Source organism: Camelina sativa, chromosome 1 (assembly GCF_030686135.1).
Source record: "Camelina sativa cultivar CO46 ecotype springtype chromosome 1, ASM3068613v1".
NCBI classification, from domain to species: domain Eukaryota; kingdom Viridiplantae; phylum Streptophyta; class Magnoliopsida; order Brassicales; family Brassicaceae; genus Camelina; species Camelina sativa.
The window spans coordinates 16,240,025-16,257,575 of NC_141880.1; the positions used below are offsets into that span (position 1 = coordinate 16,240,025).

Below are 17,551 nucleotides of genomic sequence, written 5' to 3' on the forward strand. Positions count from 1 at the left end.
CTACTGAGTATGGGGAGCGGGGTCCGATGCCGCTTCGGAAAGGGCCAGTCCCATATCTTCAAGCTCCTCTACCGACTTGGTGTTCGCCAGAAAGTCGTCCATCCCCTGATTCGACATTTGCCCAAGATTAGTGCCGGACTCGCCGATTGTAATGCTCAAAGGGTGTTCGCTGCACAAAAGATCGGGCGTATCCGCCAAAAGGTCTGAAAATCCAGAGAGGTCGAGATCACGGAGAGTTACCTTCGAAACCTTTTCGTCGGCCTCCTCCTCGTCGGCTTTCAGGAGCCTGAGCTCAGCTTCCATGTCTTGGATCTCTCCCCTCGAGATCTCCTCGATCAACATCCCATTAGCCCTGATCTCGGCGGCTCGGACCTTGGCTGGGGCCAGCTTCGCCCTCTCTTCGAAAGTGACTTTCACCTCCTCGACTAATGGACGGAGAGTTCGCCTCATTGCTTGCCTTTCTTCTCTCCGCACCCTCTCAATCTCGCAGCTATTGCCAGCTTCGAGTAGCTGGTTGCGGAGCTCGATCTCGTGCAACCTATTCTTTTCCGCCTTCGCATCCTCCGCGGCCTCGTAGTAGAGGTCCTCCGCCTTCTTTAGCTTGTCTCGGAGGTCTTCGTTGGCAATTCCAAGGTCGAGCACCTGTACCTCGGCTTTCTTCATCCGAGCCCGGATCTGTTCGGCTCTCTCCACGGTAGTAGCGTTTTCGGCTTCTAGTCTAGCATACTCCTTCACTTGGGCTTCCAGGTCAGCAATCTTTTCCCGGAGAAGGCTCACCTCGGAAGATGAAGGAGAGGCAAACAGCTGATCTTCATAAGACGCCACCGAGGAGTTGAACTCGATCATTAGCTGGGAAAGCGCAGTTCGTTAAAAATGGCGAAAGAGGTAAAGAAAAACAAAAACTGAGGAAGTATGTGTCACTAACCTCGCCAATCTTGTCCGCAAAACGGAAGAAGTTCGCACGGTTGAGCTCGGACATGTCCGCAAACGCCGGAACCCGAACTCCTGGCCGAGTATAGCTCCTCATCAGGACAGCTGGGGATGCAGGGGGAACTGAAATGTAAGAGCAATGTTATTTTACTTGGTCCCCGAGACCCAAAAAAAAAAAAAAAAAAAAAAAACCCTCGAGTTATCATTACCTCGGGGGGAGGGACGACGTTCCTTTGAAGGCAGCTTGCCAGAGGAATCCCTGGATTCCTTTGTAGAGGGGACTTCCCTAGACCTCCTCTCCGAGGAAGGACCCCTATCTTTCGAGCTGGACTTACTTCGCTCGTCTCCTGACGAACTAGTCTGAGCTCGGCTCTTCTCACGAAAAGTCGAGGAAGTCTCAGGTTCCTTCCTCTTTTTGGACGAGTCCGCCCGCTGGGAGCTGACCTCGACGGAGAGAGTTATAACCACTCGCGGCTCGTCACTGGAGTCCGCTACGACAATTATGGCAGGCTCGGGCGAACTGGGCAGGGGTCCGGAAGCCCCCGTAAGAGGCTCGGAAGGGCCAGCAGGGGGTGCCGAAGTCCCGTCTACCTCAGGGGTAGAGGGACCAGACTTCTTAGGGAGGCGAGCTTTGCCCTCGGCAAGCGCTGCCGCCATGTTCAACTTCGCCTCCTTCTCAGCGAGTCGGCAGGCCCTTTCCTCTCTATAATTCATCTCCGAAGTGCTTATGGGGTCAGAGCAAACGAGAGAACTTCCCCTGAGCCGCGCTGTGGATTCTCTAATCCTTTCACAGGAAAATGAGTCCCAGGCGATCTGACCCTGGCTGCAGAACCGCGAGAAAAACTCTACGAAAGTAGGGCAAAGCAACCCGCGCTCGAAGTGATCTGAGACAGGAACGACAAGGAGTAAGTAACAGAAAGAAAAATAATATATTAAGGACACCTAACTAAGAGCACCGTTCTACCAATTTTCGAAGTCCACTTCGAAATGTGTGAACTTGCGAGGTGGCCAAAAGTGAGCTCGTTGACCGGGAAGAAGAAGTAAGACTTCCGCCACTTCTCATCCTTCTCAGGAAGGTCGTCGAAGACCTTCAGTCCGGAAAGCGGACTTACGTAGAGCGTGCCCTTGGTGCGACATGTCTTCACCGTGTACACTTGAAGAAAGTCGGTCAGGGATAGTTTGTAGTCAAACTCTTCCCCCAGAGTTTGAAGACACATGACGGTTCGGACGAAGTTCGGGCACATCTGGGGGAGAGCGAAGCCCAGTTCGAACATCATCTTTACGATGAGTTCGGGGAGGGGAAACGACAGACCGCACGCAGAGAAGAATATCTCAAACGCGCAGCAATACCCTGGGGGAGGACTCTCTGGGGACTCATGAGCCTCCGGGAACTTAATATCGATCTCCGGCGGAATCCCAGTGGACCCTCTAATCTCGGCTATATTCTCCGCCGAGAGAATTGATGGCTGGTGAGGGCCGTAAACGCCCGGAATCAAAGGTTTCGCGGCTTTACCCGATGAAGATTTCGGAGGAGACATATCTTTCGAGTAATATGTGTGAGAAGAGGAGGGAAGTTGAAGAACTTTCCGGCGAAAGAAAAGAAACTAACAGGAGAAGAGAGAAATCGCAGAGCAAAAAAACTGAGAATTAAAAGTGGAAGGGAGAAGTCCGGTGAGGTTACCTTTATACACGGAGCCGGGAGCAATGATTGCATGGGGAAGTGAAAGGTCTCGCACCGCTTTCTCTCTCTCTTATAGCTAACACGCCACCTAGTGGGCCCCGAGGCTTGTTCGGGAAGGCAAATCTCATCATCACCACGATCAAATCGTGGAGATATGGGGAATATTCAGTTTCCCGAAATTGATCGCTTGAAGGTCAAAAGTCCCCCGAACTTCTCAGCTCGGGAGACTTGGGGGGCAACTGTTGTACCCACGATCTGTCATCTCGGGCAATAGGCAAAGGGCCTAGGCCGGGCACGTCTAATGGGCCAAGAGCGTATTACTGATCGGCCCATCAGGCCCGGAGAAAGGAAGAGAGCGCGGAGATGCTTCGCGTTGGTCAGCTCGCAGCTCGGGCTTGGTCAAAGATTCCTGCATTCAAGACGATTAATTAGGATACGCAAATCGTGCCCTATTAATTATGCATTAATTAGGCAATAAATCGGTTGGTATAAATATGTAAAGGGGAAGTCTTTTGTAAGGGATCGAAAACATTTTCCAAAAGAAGCAATACAATACAAATTCTCAAAATTCTCTCAAATTCAGTTCGGAACTTTTAAACGGTGATAAGCTCCTCCACATTCGAATCACTTCGAAAGGAGAGAATCGATTTCAGTTCTCACATAAGGTTCTCATTTTCACATTCTCCTTCTTTCTCACACATCCTCTCTCTCAACCATATTCTCTCGTCTCTTCTAAAACATTGTTACCATTGGTCCATTATCTCCAATAAGTAAGCGGTTTATTATGGTATCTCTGTTCTTATTGGGGTAAGATTATTACTGAAGTAGAAATTATCATAAAGACTATTGAGTCCTGCAAGAATAAGAATTGCGAGTACAAATTTGAAGATTATATTGTCGGACCATAACTTTAAAAGATTATTAAAATCATAATTTTTAACCACAAAAAAAAAACAAAAAATACTAGTTTTGGACCTTATGTTTACAAATTTGTTAACCATAACTGCATCAAAACCATCGGTTCACCCATTTAGAAAAAATGTTTATTTAACGGCATTACACAAGAAATAATGTTACTGAATTATGTTGTTGTCACTATTCATATTTAAATTTCGTATATCATATGTTCATAACCTAACAAAAAAAAAAAGAAATGAATTTACATATATTTTCTATCTGCATATATTCTATCTGCATATAATAAATTTTCTTTTCCACCTTTAACACAAATCATTCATAACTTTGACTATAGTTTTATTTTATAGCTTAATAAATATATTATTTTGTTTGTTTATTTACTTTCCAAAACCATTATATTAATAATTAATCTTTGAATAATTACACTTGCCTATTGCAAACATTACTCCATCTACATATATAGCTTTGTGACCCAAAATATCTCAAAATCAAAATCAAAATCAAAATCAAAATCACAATCACAATTACAATCAAAATCAAAAGGACTCTAAAGAAAAGAAAAAAGAATTAGAATTAAATAGGAGTCACTAAGGTTAGATGATGTGAAGTTCCTTAGACCATCTTTATTGGGAAATTCTCTTCCAAATACTCTTAATAAAAAAATAATAATAATAAGAGAGAGAAGAGAAAAGAAAGAGAATCGATACTTCAGGGGAAACTTTGAGAAACGGTTATCACAATAAATGAGACAGATGTCATTTATTATGTGGTACAAATATTAAAAAAATAAATAAAAAAGAAAATTTGTTAAAATGGTAATTTTTATTTATTTTTTTGAGTACAGATGCCCTTGCATTTGTCTTCATCGCCTTTGTTTTCTTTCTTTCTCCAACCAAATCAATGGTGGTTCGAGTCTCTGGGGATGAGAAGAAAGTGGCATGCATCGCGACAGATCTTCGAGCATGCCTGTCAGCGGTAGAAGTTGGAAGCCAAACCGCCCAAAGAGTATTGAAAATTTGAAATAAAAACTGTCATGTCTGTGTGGTTACCTTAAAGATCCATCTTTAAGTCACTATGTTATATCTGGACTGGCTCAAAAAGTTTTAAAAAATTGTGGTATAGCAATTTCAGAATGTTAAAAGTTGAAATATATAACAATTATTAATTTTAAAACTATCAAAATAAAATATTTATAATTATGTTATAATGTTGATCATTAGAAGTTAATTAACATGTCATAGTTAACCTCATCCATTAGAAGTTTAGTTATAATTATACAAGAGTTTGGGCGCACCAACTGCGTCTCAGATTACAAAAGTCTAAAACATCCTCATTTAACTATGACTTAAAATAATTTTATTCTTAAAATTATTTTTGTAAAACACCAAAAATAATGGCATTGAACCAAAATAACAAAAACAAATTTAAAAAAAAAACCGCAAAATTTCATTTCCCAGCCAAAACTAAAAAAATATGTGTTTTCGACAAAACCACAAAAGCTTTGGTCATTTTAGGTATATTTTATCTAGATACAAATATCAAAATACAAAACAAACATAATTGCATCCAAATATAATTTTTGGATGCATGAACCAAAAACAGTTGGGTTAAAAGATTATTTGATAAAATTTATAATTTGCTTGATGGGTCTAAGATCTTTTAACATCTAATCATGTTTTATAGTTGATCATATATGAGAGCATAGAAAACTTTTAAATCTTCTTATATGCTCAACATCTCAATGCTTTTTCATGGAGTTTTTTCATAAGTATAAGGCTTTTAAAGTAGTAAAAATATAATATTACCCTTACTAATTAAATTTTTATTGTACAATAATCTCCATGCTTTTTTACTATAATTTTACAAACTATAAATTGTTGTGTCCTCCCTTATTTAATGCTTTGACCTTTTATCACATTTAACACAACAATTCAAAAGACTATGAGTCTTATATACTGTATTAATTAGAAAGTTCATTTATAAACAAAACCATCATATAATATCATAAATGAGCTTAAATTGAAGTGAAAGCTCATAAACTAAAACTATATTATTATTCTCTTCAGCATGATACAACGATACCAAGATTACACATAATTTTATTAAATTTATGAACCAAATTCTGAAAGTGCACTGGCCGGAGCGATTTCTCTTTGTTTTGTTGGAATATCCCATCCATACCTGAAATACTCTCTTAGAAATTTGGTATGACGGACATATATTCCTCGTTCTTTTGCAATCCACAGACACACATTAGGGTTCATTCCATTACATGTACCATCTATAAAATTTAGGCTCGGAAAGAAAGCTTCAAAAAACACATGATGTTTATAGTTTGGTCCCTGAAGTACGAAAACAAAAATTGTTTAACTTTATTTTACAGTCAATAATGTATATCTTTTTTTTTTTGTAGAGTCATCAATGTATTGAGTGAATAGTTGAATCAGTTTTGAGCATATTCTATATATAACAAAATGCATTAAAACAAACAAAAAAAATCGTTTCAAAATCCAGTTAACCTATTAAAATACATGAAAAGTTCTAATAATACTTACATATGACAATAAGTTTTTTAGATTGAACTAAAAAAAATCAAAAACAGGATTCAAGAATACAACAAAGCTCATCCCTAGTTAATGTACCTAAAATATGTAAAGATATATATATATATATATATATATATATAAATTTAAAATTTAGTTTTTACCTGCCATAAGTTACACCGATACAAAACATTTGGATAAATTATAAATTTGAATTGAAAACTCTCGCCTATGTTAAGATAGGTAACTGGAAAACCATGAGTGCTACTCTCGCATTGAACTTTCAGTTTCTTGTTAAACTGAAGCTGATTTACAATTTGGAGATGAAAAGTTCTGAAAAAAGGAGGCAACGATGAATTTATAGAATCAACGGAAATGAGGACAAGAAGAAAAAAACCCAAATATTTTCCCATTCTTAATTCTTTGTAATAAACTTTTCTAATATAACTAAAGATATATACACATACACAGGAGGCTAGTAACACATATTTGAAGTAATATATCTAAAGATATGGTAATTAGTAATTACTAATTGTTCTAAAGTTGACTAAATAAAAGTGTCCATATGGTAACATTTGACCAAAATCAAAGTGTCCATATGTTAACATTTGATTAGTATAGATAGTAAATAAATAATTTATCTAATATTATAATACTATATTAGTATTCGCATATGCGGATAATTTATCATGATCCTGTTATAATGGCTAATTTTGAAAACCAAACTTTATATAATAAGATATGTTATAATGTAGATCATTCAAAATTTATTAATATTTGCAAAAGAGTATTTCAAAGTCTCATGAGCCTAGTGGTAAGAGAGTACAAAAGTGTTGTGGAGATCTAATGTTCGATCCTTTCCACCATAAGTTTTTGTTCCTTTGCCTCACTAAAAAATCGGCCAAATTCGTATTTTCTTTTGGTTTATGGCCGGCTCGGATAGTGAAAACATATATGAGGTAATCAGGCCCGGTTCTGTGCATGTGCTGGATGTTCATATGCACATGATCCATTAAATTTTTGGGGTTTTTAGTTAACATTTAGGTTCAAATCTTTTTAATTTTCTTTTTTACATGGAAAAAGGATCCAAAGTTTTTTTTTTGCTCTGGGTCCATATAACTATTAAGGCAGGTTTGGAGGTAATGAGGGTAGTGCAAGCTACGAGGTCATCCTTCCTAATTGGCATTGTGCTTGTCACCAATGGAACATCACATGAATACATTGTCCACGTTGTCCAAAAAAACAAAAAAAGAATACATTGTCCACATGCAAATCATGTCATAACAAAACATAACTGTGATTCAGAAGAGTAAGTGTAATTGTTTCATTTAACCATGTTACACTTTTTTCCATTTGTTTCATTTGATTGATTTAACTATGTTATAATATGTTGGAGGTATGTGTAACAGGGTTAAATGAAAGAATTGTGGTTTCATTTGAGTGGTAGTCTTGTTTTGGTATAGAGGGAATTGTGGTTACACATACCTTCATTTGAGTAAGCTTTGGTCTCCTAATCTGAGTGGTAGTCTTGTTTTGGTATAGAAGGTTTCATTTATCTATGGATTGTCCTCGTTTTATGATTTAGCTTTCTCTCCATTTAAATTTTTGATCCCTTGCAGTTCCTAGTTTTCTCAGTAATTAAAAATCTTGCTGTTTTTTTCTCCATTTTGTTTTCAAAAATTATAAATATCCGGATATGTGTCTAATCCAAAGTTCTAATAAGAAAAATTCTGAAAGAGAAAAAAAAAAAAAAAAAAAAAAAAAAGAGTATTGTAATACAATCATCCAAGAACATAGGTCTAATTTGCAAATGAAAATTTGTAAAAATATATATATATAATTCAAGAAATACGAAGGATAAAGTCGCATGCGTGTGTTTGTCCGACTCCGAACTACGAACGGGAAAGAGTTATAACTGAGTAACAAAGGTTCTTATGTTTTTTGGTCATCGCACGTACCGAAACACAAAACACAAAGCGAACTCTTCAGATAATAATAACAACAACTCGTTTCACCCCAAAAGAAAAAAAAAAAAAAAAACCCTTTAGGGCACACAACAAAGCGAAGAGAAGCAAAGCACTTGTGGTTCTGTAACAAATTTCGCGGCTAACTGGTTCGTCGTACTCACTACTCTCTTTAGAATTCTCAATTCATTCTTCGATTTTATCATTCTGGGTTTTTTTTTGCTTTCCCCTCAATTCAATTTCGATTGATTTGACTCTTTCTTCAAAAAGAAAAAAAAAGTTCGATACTTTGCAAAGTTGGGATCTTCTCAAATTCGTCGTTGTTTTCTCTGTTTTCGATAGTTTCTTACTTCGAATCTGTCTGAAAAAACCCAAAATTTGTGTTTGATTTTACTTTCTTAGTTAGTCAATCTGTTCTAACATTTTTGCCTGAGCTCTATCTGAACTTCTTCTTACTTCGGATCTAAAGAATTATCGTATGTGTTTTGATTTTTCAAATCAGGTGTATACAGAATTGGGGGTTGTCTAGGTCTTGGGACCAATTTTGCTGGATCTTTGGATGAAATTGGATTTGGGAATTTGGGTTTAGTTTCAGTTGAGGTGGTTGAAGAAGATGGGTCCAGATCAATGTTTCTCAAGATTAAACACACTTGAGATAAAAGCCCTAATTTATCAGAAAATTGGGCATCAAAGAGCAGATACTTACTTCGATCAGCTCGGCAAATTCCTTACCTCGAGGATAAGCAAGTCCGAATTCGACAAGCTATGTATCAAGACGGTTGGTAGGGAATGCATATCTCTTCATAACGGTCTTGTGCGTTCCATTTTGAAGAATGTAAGTGTTGCTAAGTCTCCACCACCGAGATATCCGAAGAAACTAGGGAGTCAGTCTCTTTATGTGGATTCTTCTGCGTTCCCACCTTCGCCTAGAAAGTGCAGGTCAAGGAAGTTTAGAGACCGGCCTAGTCCGCTTGGTCCACTTGGGAAGCCTCAAAGTCTTACTACTACGAATGATGAGTCAATGTCAAAGGCGAGAAGACTTCCAGCTTCTGTTGAAGATGGAGAAGAAGTTGAGCAAATGACGGGAAGTCCTAGTGTGCAGAGCAGAAGCCCCTTGACAGCTCCACTTGGTGTTTCTTTTAACAATCTTAAGAGCGGGATTAGAAAGTCTGTTTTGAGTTCTTTTAATGGTATCAATCGTGAGAGTTGCCAAAGCAGTGGTGAGCTACCTGATACGATAACATTGAGAGCTAGGTTGGAGAGGAAACTTGAGATGGAAGGGATAAAGCTATCTATGGACTCTGCTAACCTTCTTAATAGTGGATTGGATGCATATATGAGAAAGCTGATCGAGCCTTGTTTGAGTTTATCTGGTTCTCGGGTGAGAGATATGAACAGTCTACAAAAGCGAGCGGTGTCTAACGTATCAATGTTGGATTTCCGTGCTGCCATGGAGTTGAATCCACGGGTTCTTGGAGAGGACTGGCCTATACATCTTGAGAAGATCTGTTGCCGTGCTTCAGAAGAGCAAAGGTTGTAGAAACAACGCCGTAATTTTTAGCAACACAGCAATATCATATTTGATTTGACAGATTTGGTACATTTACCTGAGATTCTTTCCTTTGGAATTTGGGTGGCATTGCATGCAATTAGAGAGAGATACTTGATGAAGCTTTGAGGGGGAAACAAAAGAGGCTTGGGGTTTGTACAAGTTCTGATAGATATATATATAGGTTTAAATACCATTTGTTTAGCAGAGATATCTTTACTTTTTTTCTGTAATCTTTCCTCATGTGTCTGATGTAACAAATTTTCCATGAAAGCAAAAGAAAATTTTAGCAGTTCCATGTTTCCTCCTTTCTCTAACGAAACAGAACATAACTCATTACTGCGTGAAATCATACATGTCTGGCATGTGTACTTCTTCCAAGCTCTTACATTTACCAACCTAAATCTACAGACATAACAGAAAAATCTTGAAGAATGCTAATCGCAGTTTGATGCCGGCGAAAACTGAGTGAGCACAAAAAAGGGAGGTAATGCCCGAGACAATGTAGAAAATATTTGGGTGGTTTAGCTTGAAATCACGTCTGGTTTTTTACGGTTTGCCATGTAAGTCATGTAGATTGTCCATACATAGGAAAACGAGTTGCTTACAAGAGGCTGCATGGAAATAAAGATAAGAGCAGAGTGAGTTCATCCTGATATAAGTCCTAAAACAAGAATTGATAGTCAAAAGGATTACCTGTAAATGAACGGGGAAGAATCTGAATGTAATAAAATCACATACAGGCCAATACATGACACCGTTAAACAGCGCAGGGAGTAAGTCTCTTTTCAATCTGGCAAGTATGTCTGAACCGCTTTCCCCTGAACAAATCAGGAAAGCAGAATAACTTCAAAACAAGGTTTAGTAAAACCACATCACTTGAAATCAATGATATTTTGTATTTGTAAGACACATCCAAGATAAAACAAATCCGACACAGGAATTGAACCAAAGAATTCTCAAGTTCAAGTAGCAGAGAGGCAACTTGTTTCTCAAACCTATGTGGTGACTAAGAACAGAAGCTACAATCTGATAGATTTGTTTATTCAAGACTGCGAGTTTCTGCTTATGTGAATAACCAATCAATCTCCATTTATCATTCTCACCACGACACATAATAGCCACAAGCAAAAATGACTGTAATTCCAGTAAACTGATCTAGTTCACAAAGTTTTCATGTACATAAGACTGACGCCAAAACAGAAGAGCAACCGAGATTAAAAACATGTTGGTATGTTATTTCCTTTACGACTGGTTTTAGATATATACAACAAACTTACCTTGCAGGGATGCGTTCAATGAGAAGAAAATAACAGTCATGGTAGGCCCGTAGATGGCCTGTCCCATGGCCATTTTCTTAAACGTAGTGATCAAATCTCGCGTAGGAAAGAGTCTTGACATGAAATTGAACCAATAGTGAAGTGTTGGACCTAACACAAATAGACCATATCCACCCATCCTTGCTGTTCTCACCAAGTCATATGACTCAGACGATTTTTTCGCAATTGTCTGTCAAAAGATCAACACAGGGTGAACCAATGTCAGCTGTAAAAGTCAATTCTCACATAGTGGAGTGCTTCAAAAACAGTAACTACAAGGAAATTGCTCAATTCACATTAATCAGCTAAATCACCATTTCAAGAATGACTTATGACTTGGAAGAAGTTTTTACAATCATTTAATGAAAAGATTAAGAAAAACTGAACCAACGTGACCTCTTGAAGTCAGTTCTTATACAGTAGAAAAGGCACAAGAAATTGGATACAGACACATTACTCCAATCTCTTTGGGTTGCAGACGCATGACTCCAATAAAGAATCAAACTTTTTACTCCTCCTAATCAAATGATATGTTCTCTTCCTATCTGTTCTAGTTCTACTTGAAATTAGGATCAAAGACCTAAGAAACATCTCCCGCAAAATTAAGCCTTTTTGTATTTGTGAATCTCATAACTAACACATAAATGTCACAAAAAGGCATAGTTTTTAGCTACCATACTTGAAAAAGGAAACACATTTTGTCCAGTTAAAATTGAAAGCAAACTCTAAAGTACCTGAGAAGACAAGTCGGCGGCAATGTAAATAAGAGAGGAAGTGACACTTTTGGTCAAAACAGGGCGTGATTTAACCATACCAAGGTACCATCCAACGAACCCAACTTTCGAAATCGACGCAGATGAAGAAGAAGAAGAAGAACAAACACCCAAAGAAGGAGAAGGTGAGACTCCTGTTTCTTTTGTTCTTCCGAGAAGCTGACGCGACCGGAAATAAGGTCTCGATTGAGCAAGACCGGTCTTAGCAAATGGGTATGTCTCCGCCGCCGCGTTCCGCCGTATGAGACGTGCGGTGTTGGCTGCTACGTTTCTGAACAATGCTCCGCTCATTCTGGCTTCCGAGATTTTAGGTGTTGTTGTTGTTTGCTAATCAGGAAGCTTTTGAGTTTTTTTGATGATGACTGCGAAAAGTTCGATGGAGTTTTCCAGTTTCTTCCTAAAAATCAAAAAAGCTGTTCATTTTAGTCGGTTAAGCTAAACCGTATCTGGACCGAGTTACCCAAAATTCCCAGTGTAAAATGGTCAAAAAAGTCATCAACTTTATGAAAAAGTAGAAAAAAGTTAACTTTGTTATTTATGAAACAAATACCCAAATTTCTCTTGACTAAGTGAAATTAAATATTTTTTAATTGAAGAAATTTTTATTCGTTTGGTTGATGCACGTAATTGTGGATGTGGCACCAACAACCACTGCGTCTATATTTTTAACCGTTGAATCAAAATAACAAAACAACGTTTAAAAATATTAGACGTAAGTCGCAGCATTTACCGCAGAATTAAGATGCAAGTATCTACAGCAAGCAAACGAACAATCATATCTACGTCTGCCGTAATTGTAAATATCTGCATGCGGCAGCGAAACGAACAACCCCAAAATACCTAAATTTTTCATTTTGGTTTATCGAAACGTTTCAGCTTATTCCAAATAATATATACTAGGATCTCACCCGCACTACAACACGGGAATATTTGCGGACATATACAACATATAAATTTTAGTATAATAAATTACATTAAATCATATATCTGTGTAATGGTTTTGGATAAAATAGTACAATGAAAAAAAAATGGTAATATCAAATCTCAATGAGCTTATATATCAAATCCTCTCTCTTCTACCAACAATTATCTTATCTCACCCAACATGTCTTTTTCTCTCCCTTTCATGCAAAAGAAAGTCAGATCTGTTCTTAAATTTTTTGAAAAATACGTTAAGAGACATTAAAATATATGGCCGTGAAATGTGTTTATTTGTCAAATTGAAGCACATAAAAAGAAAAGCTACATTCAAATTTGTATTTTTTTTTATAAATCCATATTATTTTTGGATACATTCAGATTTATTTTTGTATCCTAGTTAAAAACAATCTATCATCAAATCATGACCAAAGAAAAAAAAATGGTCTTTATATAAAAACTAACATATTGACACATGAGCAAATCATCGCTATCAAATAAAGAGGATTCAAAAAAGCACCATATGTTCATTGAAGTGATTCAAGAAACATGTATTCTCGTTTGAAACCATGCAACAGTCATTGTTTCGACATAAGTTAAAAATATCAATAAAAATAGAAAAGTTTCAATGATTAGTGAGGAGTTAATATGTTAGTCGACTTCTATATTTATAGGATAAATAAACTCAGTTTCAATATTTAGAGGGGGTATTGAAACAAGATTTGAGAGGATTTTGTGAGATTTTGGAAATTTTATATTTTATGAGATTTAAGTGAGTTTTAAATTATTTGGTGGAATTGTTTATTTTTTATTTGTAAGAAGAAAAAAATTAGCTTGTGATTTGTTGAGAGTTTAGGTGATTCTGAGAGATTTGTAGAACAAAAAAAAGGAAAAGTTGAGTTTATTCACATCATCGGTACCTTTATCAAAACAGAAAACAAATCACTATTGTTGCCAATTTGCCATGTAAAAATTTGGTGGAATGGAACAAAGTTAATGCTAAGAGACTTTGGTAGACAACTGAACATACAAGTTTAGTTCCTTTTGACATTTTCTTTGAATTTTTAATTTGTGATTCATGATGGGAGAGATTTACTACACATTTGAAGACTATATTGTATAATGGTAGTAAGCAAAGTCTGAGTAATCAAAGACTTCTCTTCTCTGTATATGAATTTAGAAAAGTTGGACAAACATATTTGCAGGTCTACTTCAAATAGAGATAATGGAAGTGTGCATTAATTTAGGACAGCCCTTGTAAAGGTCAACAAAAGTGCATGCCCCTTCTCCTTTTGCAAGTCTTTTGGGTTTACAAAAACACAGCTGTACCTTCCCCTTCCCCTTCCCCTTCCCCAACGAATATAATCATTATACTACTCTTCCTCATATGAATGTATCCAATATGTATATGGCTTCAGATATATTCATAATTTGCATCATAATTAAGATTGAATTCAAGCAACATCGTCTTGAGCTGCAAAGCACAATAGAAAGAGGAGTCATCATGATCAGTTTATGCTTTCATTTCACCTGCATATTCAAATGGTCTCTTTTAAAGCATGATTCAATGCATGGTAAAATAGCAATGTCGATAGCATATTGTGAGACCAATATATTAAATATTACACAACACTAAAGAGATGGAGTTTGTTTAGTTAAACATAAGTGAAGAGTAAAACTTAGCTGAACGTTTAAAACTCCAACTCAATGTCTGAAATTGTAATAGAACTATCCAAAACAAAGCGTATCTGTGTCTAATATTGAGCTCAAGAAATAATTCTACATAACCAGAAAGGATTAGATTTTCTTGTTAGACCACAACATTTGAATAATCGAATTCAAAACAAATTGCAGTTAACAAATTAACGTACTTGCGACGATAAGTGGAACGACGGCGACACGACCAAGTGTTAACACGGTAGCCAATGTTGACTATGACCATTGAAACTGTCATTTCATGCTCTCTTATGATACACGGTAGGAAGAGTTTTGTGTTCTGGTTGGAAGATGATTGCGGCGAAGAATTGTCGTCACCATCATAAAGTTAACTGCGACCACTAAAACTATTATGGGAAGAGGAAGAAAATTTGGGACGAAAAGGATGGAGAAAATCTGGAAAGGTGATGGTGGTGACATCTATGAATCGGAAACCTCATAGCTGTACGAGAAGGGTTACAGAAACGATGAACCAATGTTTTTTTTTTCTGAAATCCTTCAAAATTCCACCTCAAAGGGTGTGATTTTATTAGTCATATTTTTCAACTAAAAAATAAAAACAAGTATCCTAGAATTATTCAAAGTAGCATTTTTAAAAAAAGTTGTGATACTTTGAATAAGACTAGATTTCAAGTAAGTTTTATAAATTCTAATTGAATAACAAGAGATTGTGTATTATTTTAAATCATTTTACATAAATGTCAAGTTGAATAACATAGGATTTCTAAAGATTTTTAAATATCATCAATTGAATAACAAGTGATTTTAAGGTTTTGTGATGGTTTAGAAAATTAAAATCATCAATTGAATAACAAGTGGTTTTAATCATCAATCAATTAAAGGTTTTGTGATGGTTTAGAAAATTAAAATCATCATATAATTAAATTATTTTCTATTTGATGGTGTAGATAAATTACATTATTATTATTATGTGCTTTATTAGAATTACATAGATAATTTTATAACAAACTCAATATTATTTTTGTAAATTTTTAAAATTTGTTTTAAAAAATATTCTCTTTTCAAAAAAATTAAAGATTTTTATTAAATTATTTCATTGTAAAATTTACATTTTTCTTTATTAGTTACTAATAACTTTAGTCATATAAGAAATATGTTATTTTATAAATAACAAATATGATTTTATTTAAAAATTATATATATGGATTTCCTAAAAAATAGGAAAGCCAATATCCGCGTAATTAATATGGTTTTTTTTGTTTGAAATGTTTGTTTAGTTTTCCTTAGGAGTATAATTTAAATAAATATTGCAAAATTTAATATATTTTCAGATTCTAATCCGATAACCCATTATAAACGAAACAGATATTTCTGACATGGATGGTTGGATCCAATTTGGTTGATTTCGGGTAATTTTCTAATTTTGACCCGACCCATTGTCGATTTTGTACTTCTCTTTTGCTTATACAGGGATAATAAATTTTACTTGATTATTTTAATTAAATATCTAATTTTTATTGATTTTACTATTTTTATCTTGTCGTTAAAGTCAACTTACAAGGTTAATTAACATGATATATATACTATTTCGTTGGTTAACGGAGATTGACTAGTTGCTTCCACATCATTAAGATTCAACTGCTATTTAAACACTCTATAATAATGTGTGTGTGTTCGTATTAAAAGTACGTATGATATTTAAACTTTTTGTATAAATCCAACAAAGTTTATTTTTAAAGTGTGAAAATTTTTGATTTCTCCCGGGTTTTAAGCATCGAAAACGAAACAATAATGAAAAAAATATGTGTATTTAGCTTCTTCCTGACCTCAACGGTGAGTTGTGAACATCGACGAAAGATCCTCACTGATCAAGAATACATTGGTCTAAAATATCATCGTCAAAATATTTTGTATCGTATATATAGACTAATAAAGCTCCTTTATGAATCTGATTGGATGGATTGATAAACAATACGAATAGGAAGGCTATTTGTTAATTAACAAGAACAGAGATAGTAACCCGAGTCACATGTGTATGTGTGGTTGGATACTTGGATAGCAAATCTCAAACCGGACCGGTAACACAATAATATATACAATCAGTATACTTTAGAGTTGATCAGTACAATAATTGGACATTAAACCAATCACAAATTATCGGTTTGGTAGGTTCCTTTCGGTTAATGATTTACATAACACCGTCAATATATCTCCTCGCCAGTATTTTTTGTTAAGCTTACTCTATTTCCATAATAACCAATCACACCTTTACAAAATTGTTCCAATTCCAACCCTATAAATATATACTCACGTCGATCGAAATCAGACTAGACTTTTCTTTTTTCTTAGAGAAGTTTTTTTCTCCGGCTTAAGGAATTAAGAAAAAGAGAAGCTACGACAATGCCGCCTCATCCTCGCGAACTCAAGGCAGAAGACATCAGGCTCCCACCGGAGGTGACTCGTCTACTCTACGTTCGTAACATACCTTTTAGCATAACGAGCGAAGAGATGTACGATATCTTCGGTAAGTACTGCAAAAAGGGTGGTATTCGTCAGATTCGAATCGGTTGCGACAAGGCCACAAAAGGCACGGCCTTCGTTGTTTACGACAATATCTACGACGCCAAGAGAGCTGTCGATCATCTCACCGGCTTCCAGGTAGCGAATCGGTACCTTATCGTGCAGTATTACCAACCCACTAAGATGAGCAAGAAGGTTGACTTGAAGAAGAATGAAGAGGAGCTCGCTAAGTTGCAGGAGAAGTATGGAGTCTCTACTAAAGATAAGTGATCGATGTTCCTCGAGGCTGTGATCAGTTACTGCTGCGATTTAGGGTTTTTTATTTATTTATTACTAATAATCAATTAGGGTTTAAATTGGGTGATGTTTTTTGAACTATTTTGCTCTTAAAACTTTTTAAATTTCAAATTGGCTATTACTTTAACAATTTGTTTGGATGATCGAAGGGTTACTCGAAGCCAAACATGACGCAGCGGCATCGTAGTTACTTGGGAGGCAAGCCAGGTTTTGACAATTTTAAGATTTCCTTTATTTTTTATTAGGAGATGGAGAACCAACCGGCCGAGGTCGAGATGACAAAACCCAAAAGATGGAAATCAAGAGAATGTTTCTCTTTCTAGAAGAATCTAGAAGATTATGATAAATGTTAATATTGAGCTTAGGAAATTTAGCATTATCTCTACATATATTGTTTAAAATGTATCCTTATCTTAGTTTAGGAAATTCATCTGTATATAAGAGATATACAGCATAATCATC

The 17,551-nt window shown here is 36.0% G+C and overlaps 4 protein-coding genes and 2 pseudogenes across 4 annotated transcripts; 3 read left to right on the forward strand and 3 right to left on the reverse strand.

Moving 5' to 3' along the window:
- On the reverse strand, nt 1-2,468 carry LOC147949995 (uncharacterized). Its single transcript, XM_087511780.1, has 4 exons — nt 1,928-2,468; nt 1,140-1,814; nt 926-1,053; nt 1-849 (listed from the first exon to the last, which is right to left on the reverse strand). Exons 1-4 carry the CDS (start codon nt 2,466-2,468, stop codon nt 1-3), a joined length of 2,193 nt encoding a protein of 730 aa, XP_087367906.1.
- Nucleotides 2,469-4,354: 1,886 nt separating this feature from the next.
- On the forward strand, nt 4,355-4,702 carry LOC147949996 (non-specific lipid-transfer protein 2 pseudogene; annotated as a pseudogene).
- An 803-nt stretch (nt 4,703-5,505) lies between these two features.
- On the reverse strand, nt 5,506-6,514 carry LOC104793225 (S-protein homolog 21-like). The gene is made up of 2 exons (XM_019243446.2): nt 6,237-6,514; nt 5,506-5,871 (listed from the first exon to the last, which is right to left on the reverse strand). Exons 1-2 carry the CDS (start codon nt 6,483-6,485, stop codon nt 5,638-5,640), a joined length of 483 nt encoding a protein of 160 aa, XP_019098991.1. The 5' UTR covers nt 6,486-6,514; the 3' UTR covers nt 5,506-5,637.
- A 1,423-nt stretch (nt 6,515-7,937) lies between these two features.
- LOC104793242 (uncharacterized) lies at nt 7,938-9,877 on the forward strand. The gene is made up of 2 exons (XM_010519565.3): nt 7,938-8,185; nt 8,539-9,877. Exon 2 carries the CDS (start codon nt 8,650-8,652, stop codon nt 9,574-9,576), a length of 927 nt encoding a protein of 308 aa, XP_010517867.1. The 5' UTR covers nt 7,938-8,185; nt 8,539-8,649; the 3' UTR covers nt 9,577-9,877.
- LOC104793232 (protein SYM1-like) lies at nt 9,835-12,105 on the reverse strand. Its single transcript, XM_010519555.2, has 4 exons — nt 11,639-12,105; nt 10,866-11,094; nt 10,282-10,406; nt 9,835-10,199 (listed from the first exon to the last, which is right to left on the reverse strand). Exons 1-4 carry the CDS (start codon nt 11,966-11,968, stop codon nt 10,110-10,112), a joined length of 774 nt encoding a protein of 257 aa, XP_010517857.1. The 5' UTR covers nt 11,969-12,105; the 3' UTR covers nt 9,835-10,109.
- Nucleotides 12,106-16,639: 4,534 nt separating this feature from the next.
- LOC104709223 (splicing factor 3B subunit 6-like protein pseudogene) lies at nt 16,640-17,136 on the forward strand (annotated as a pseudogene).
- Nucleotides 17,137-17,551: the final 415 nt, after the last annotated feature.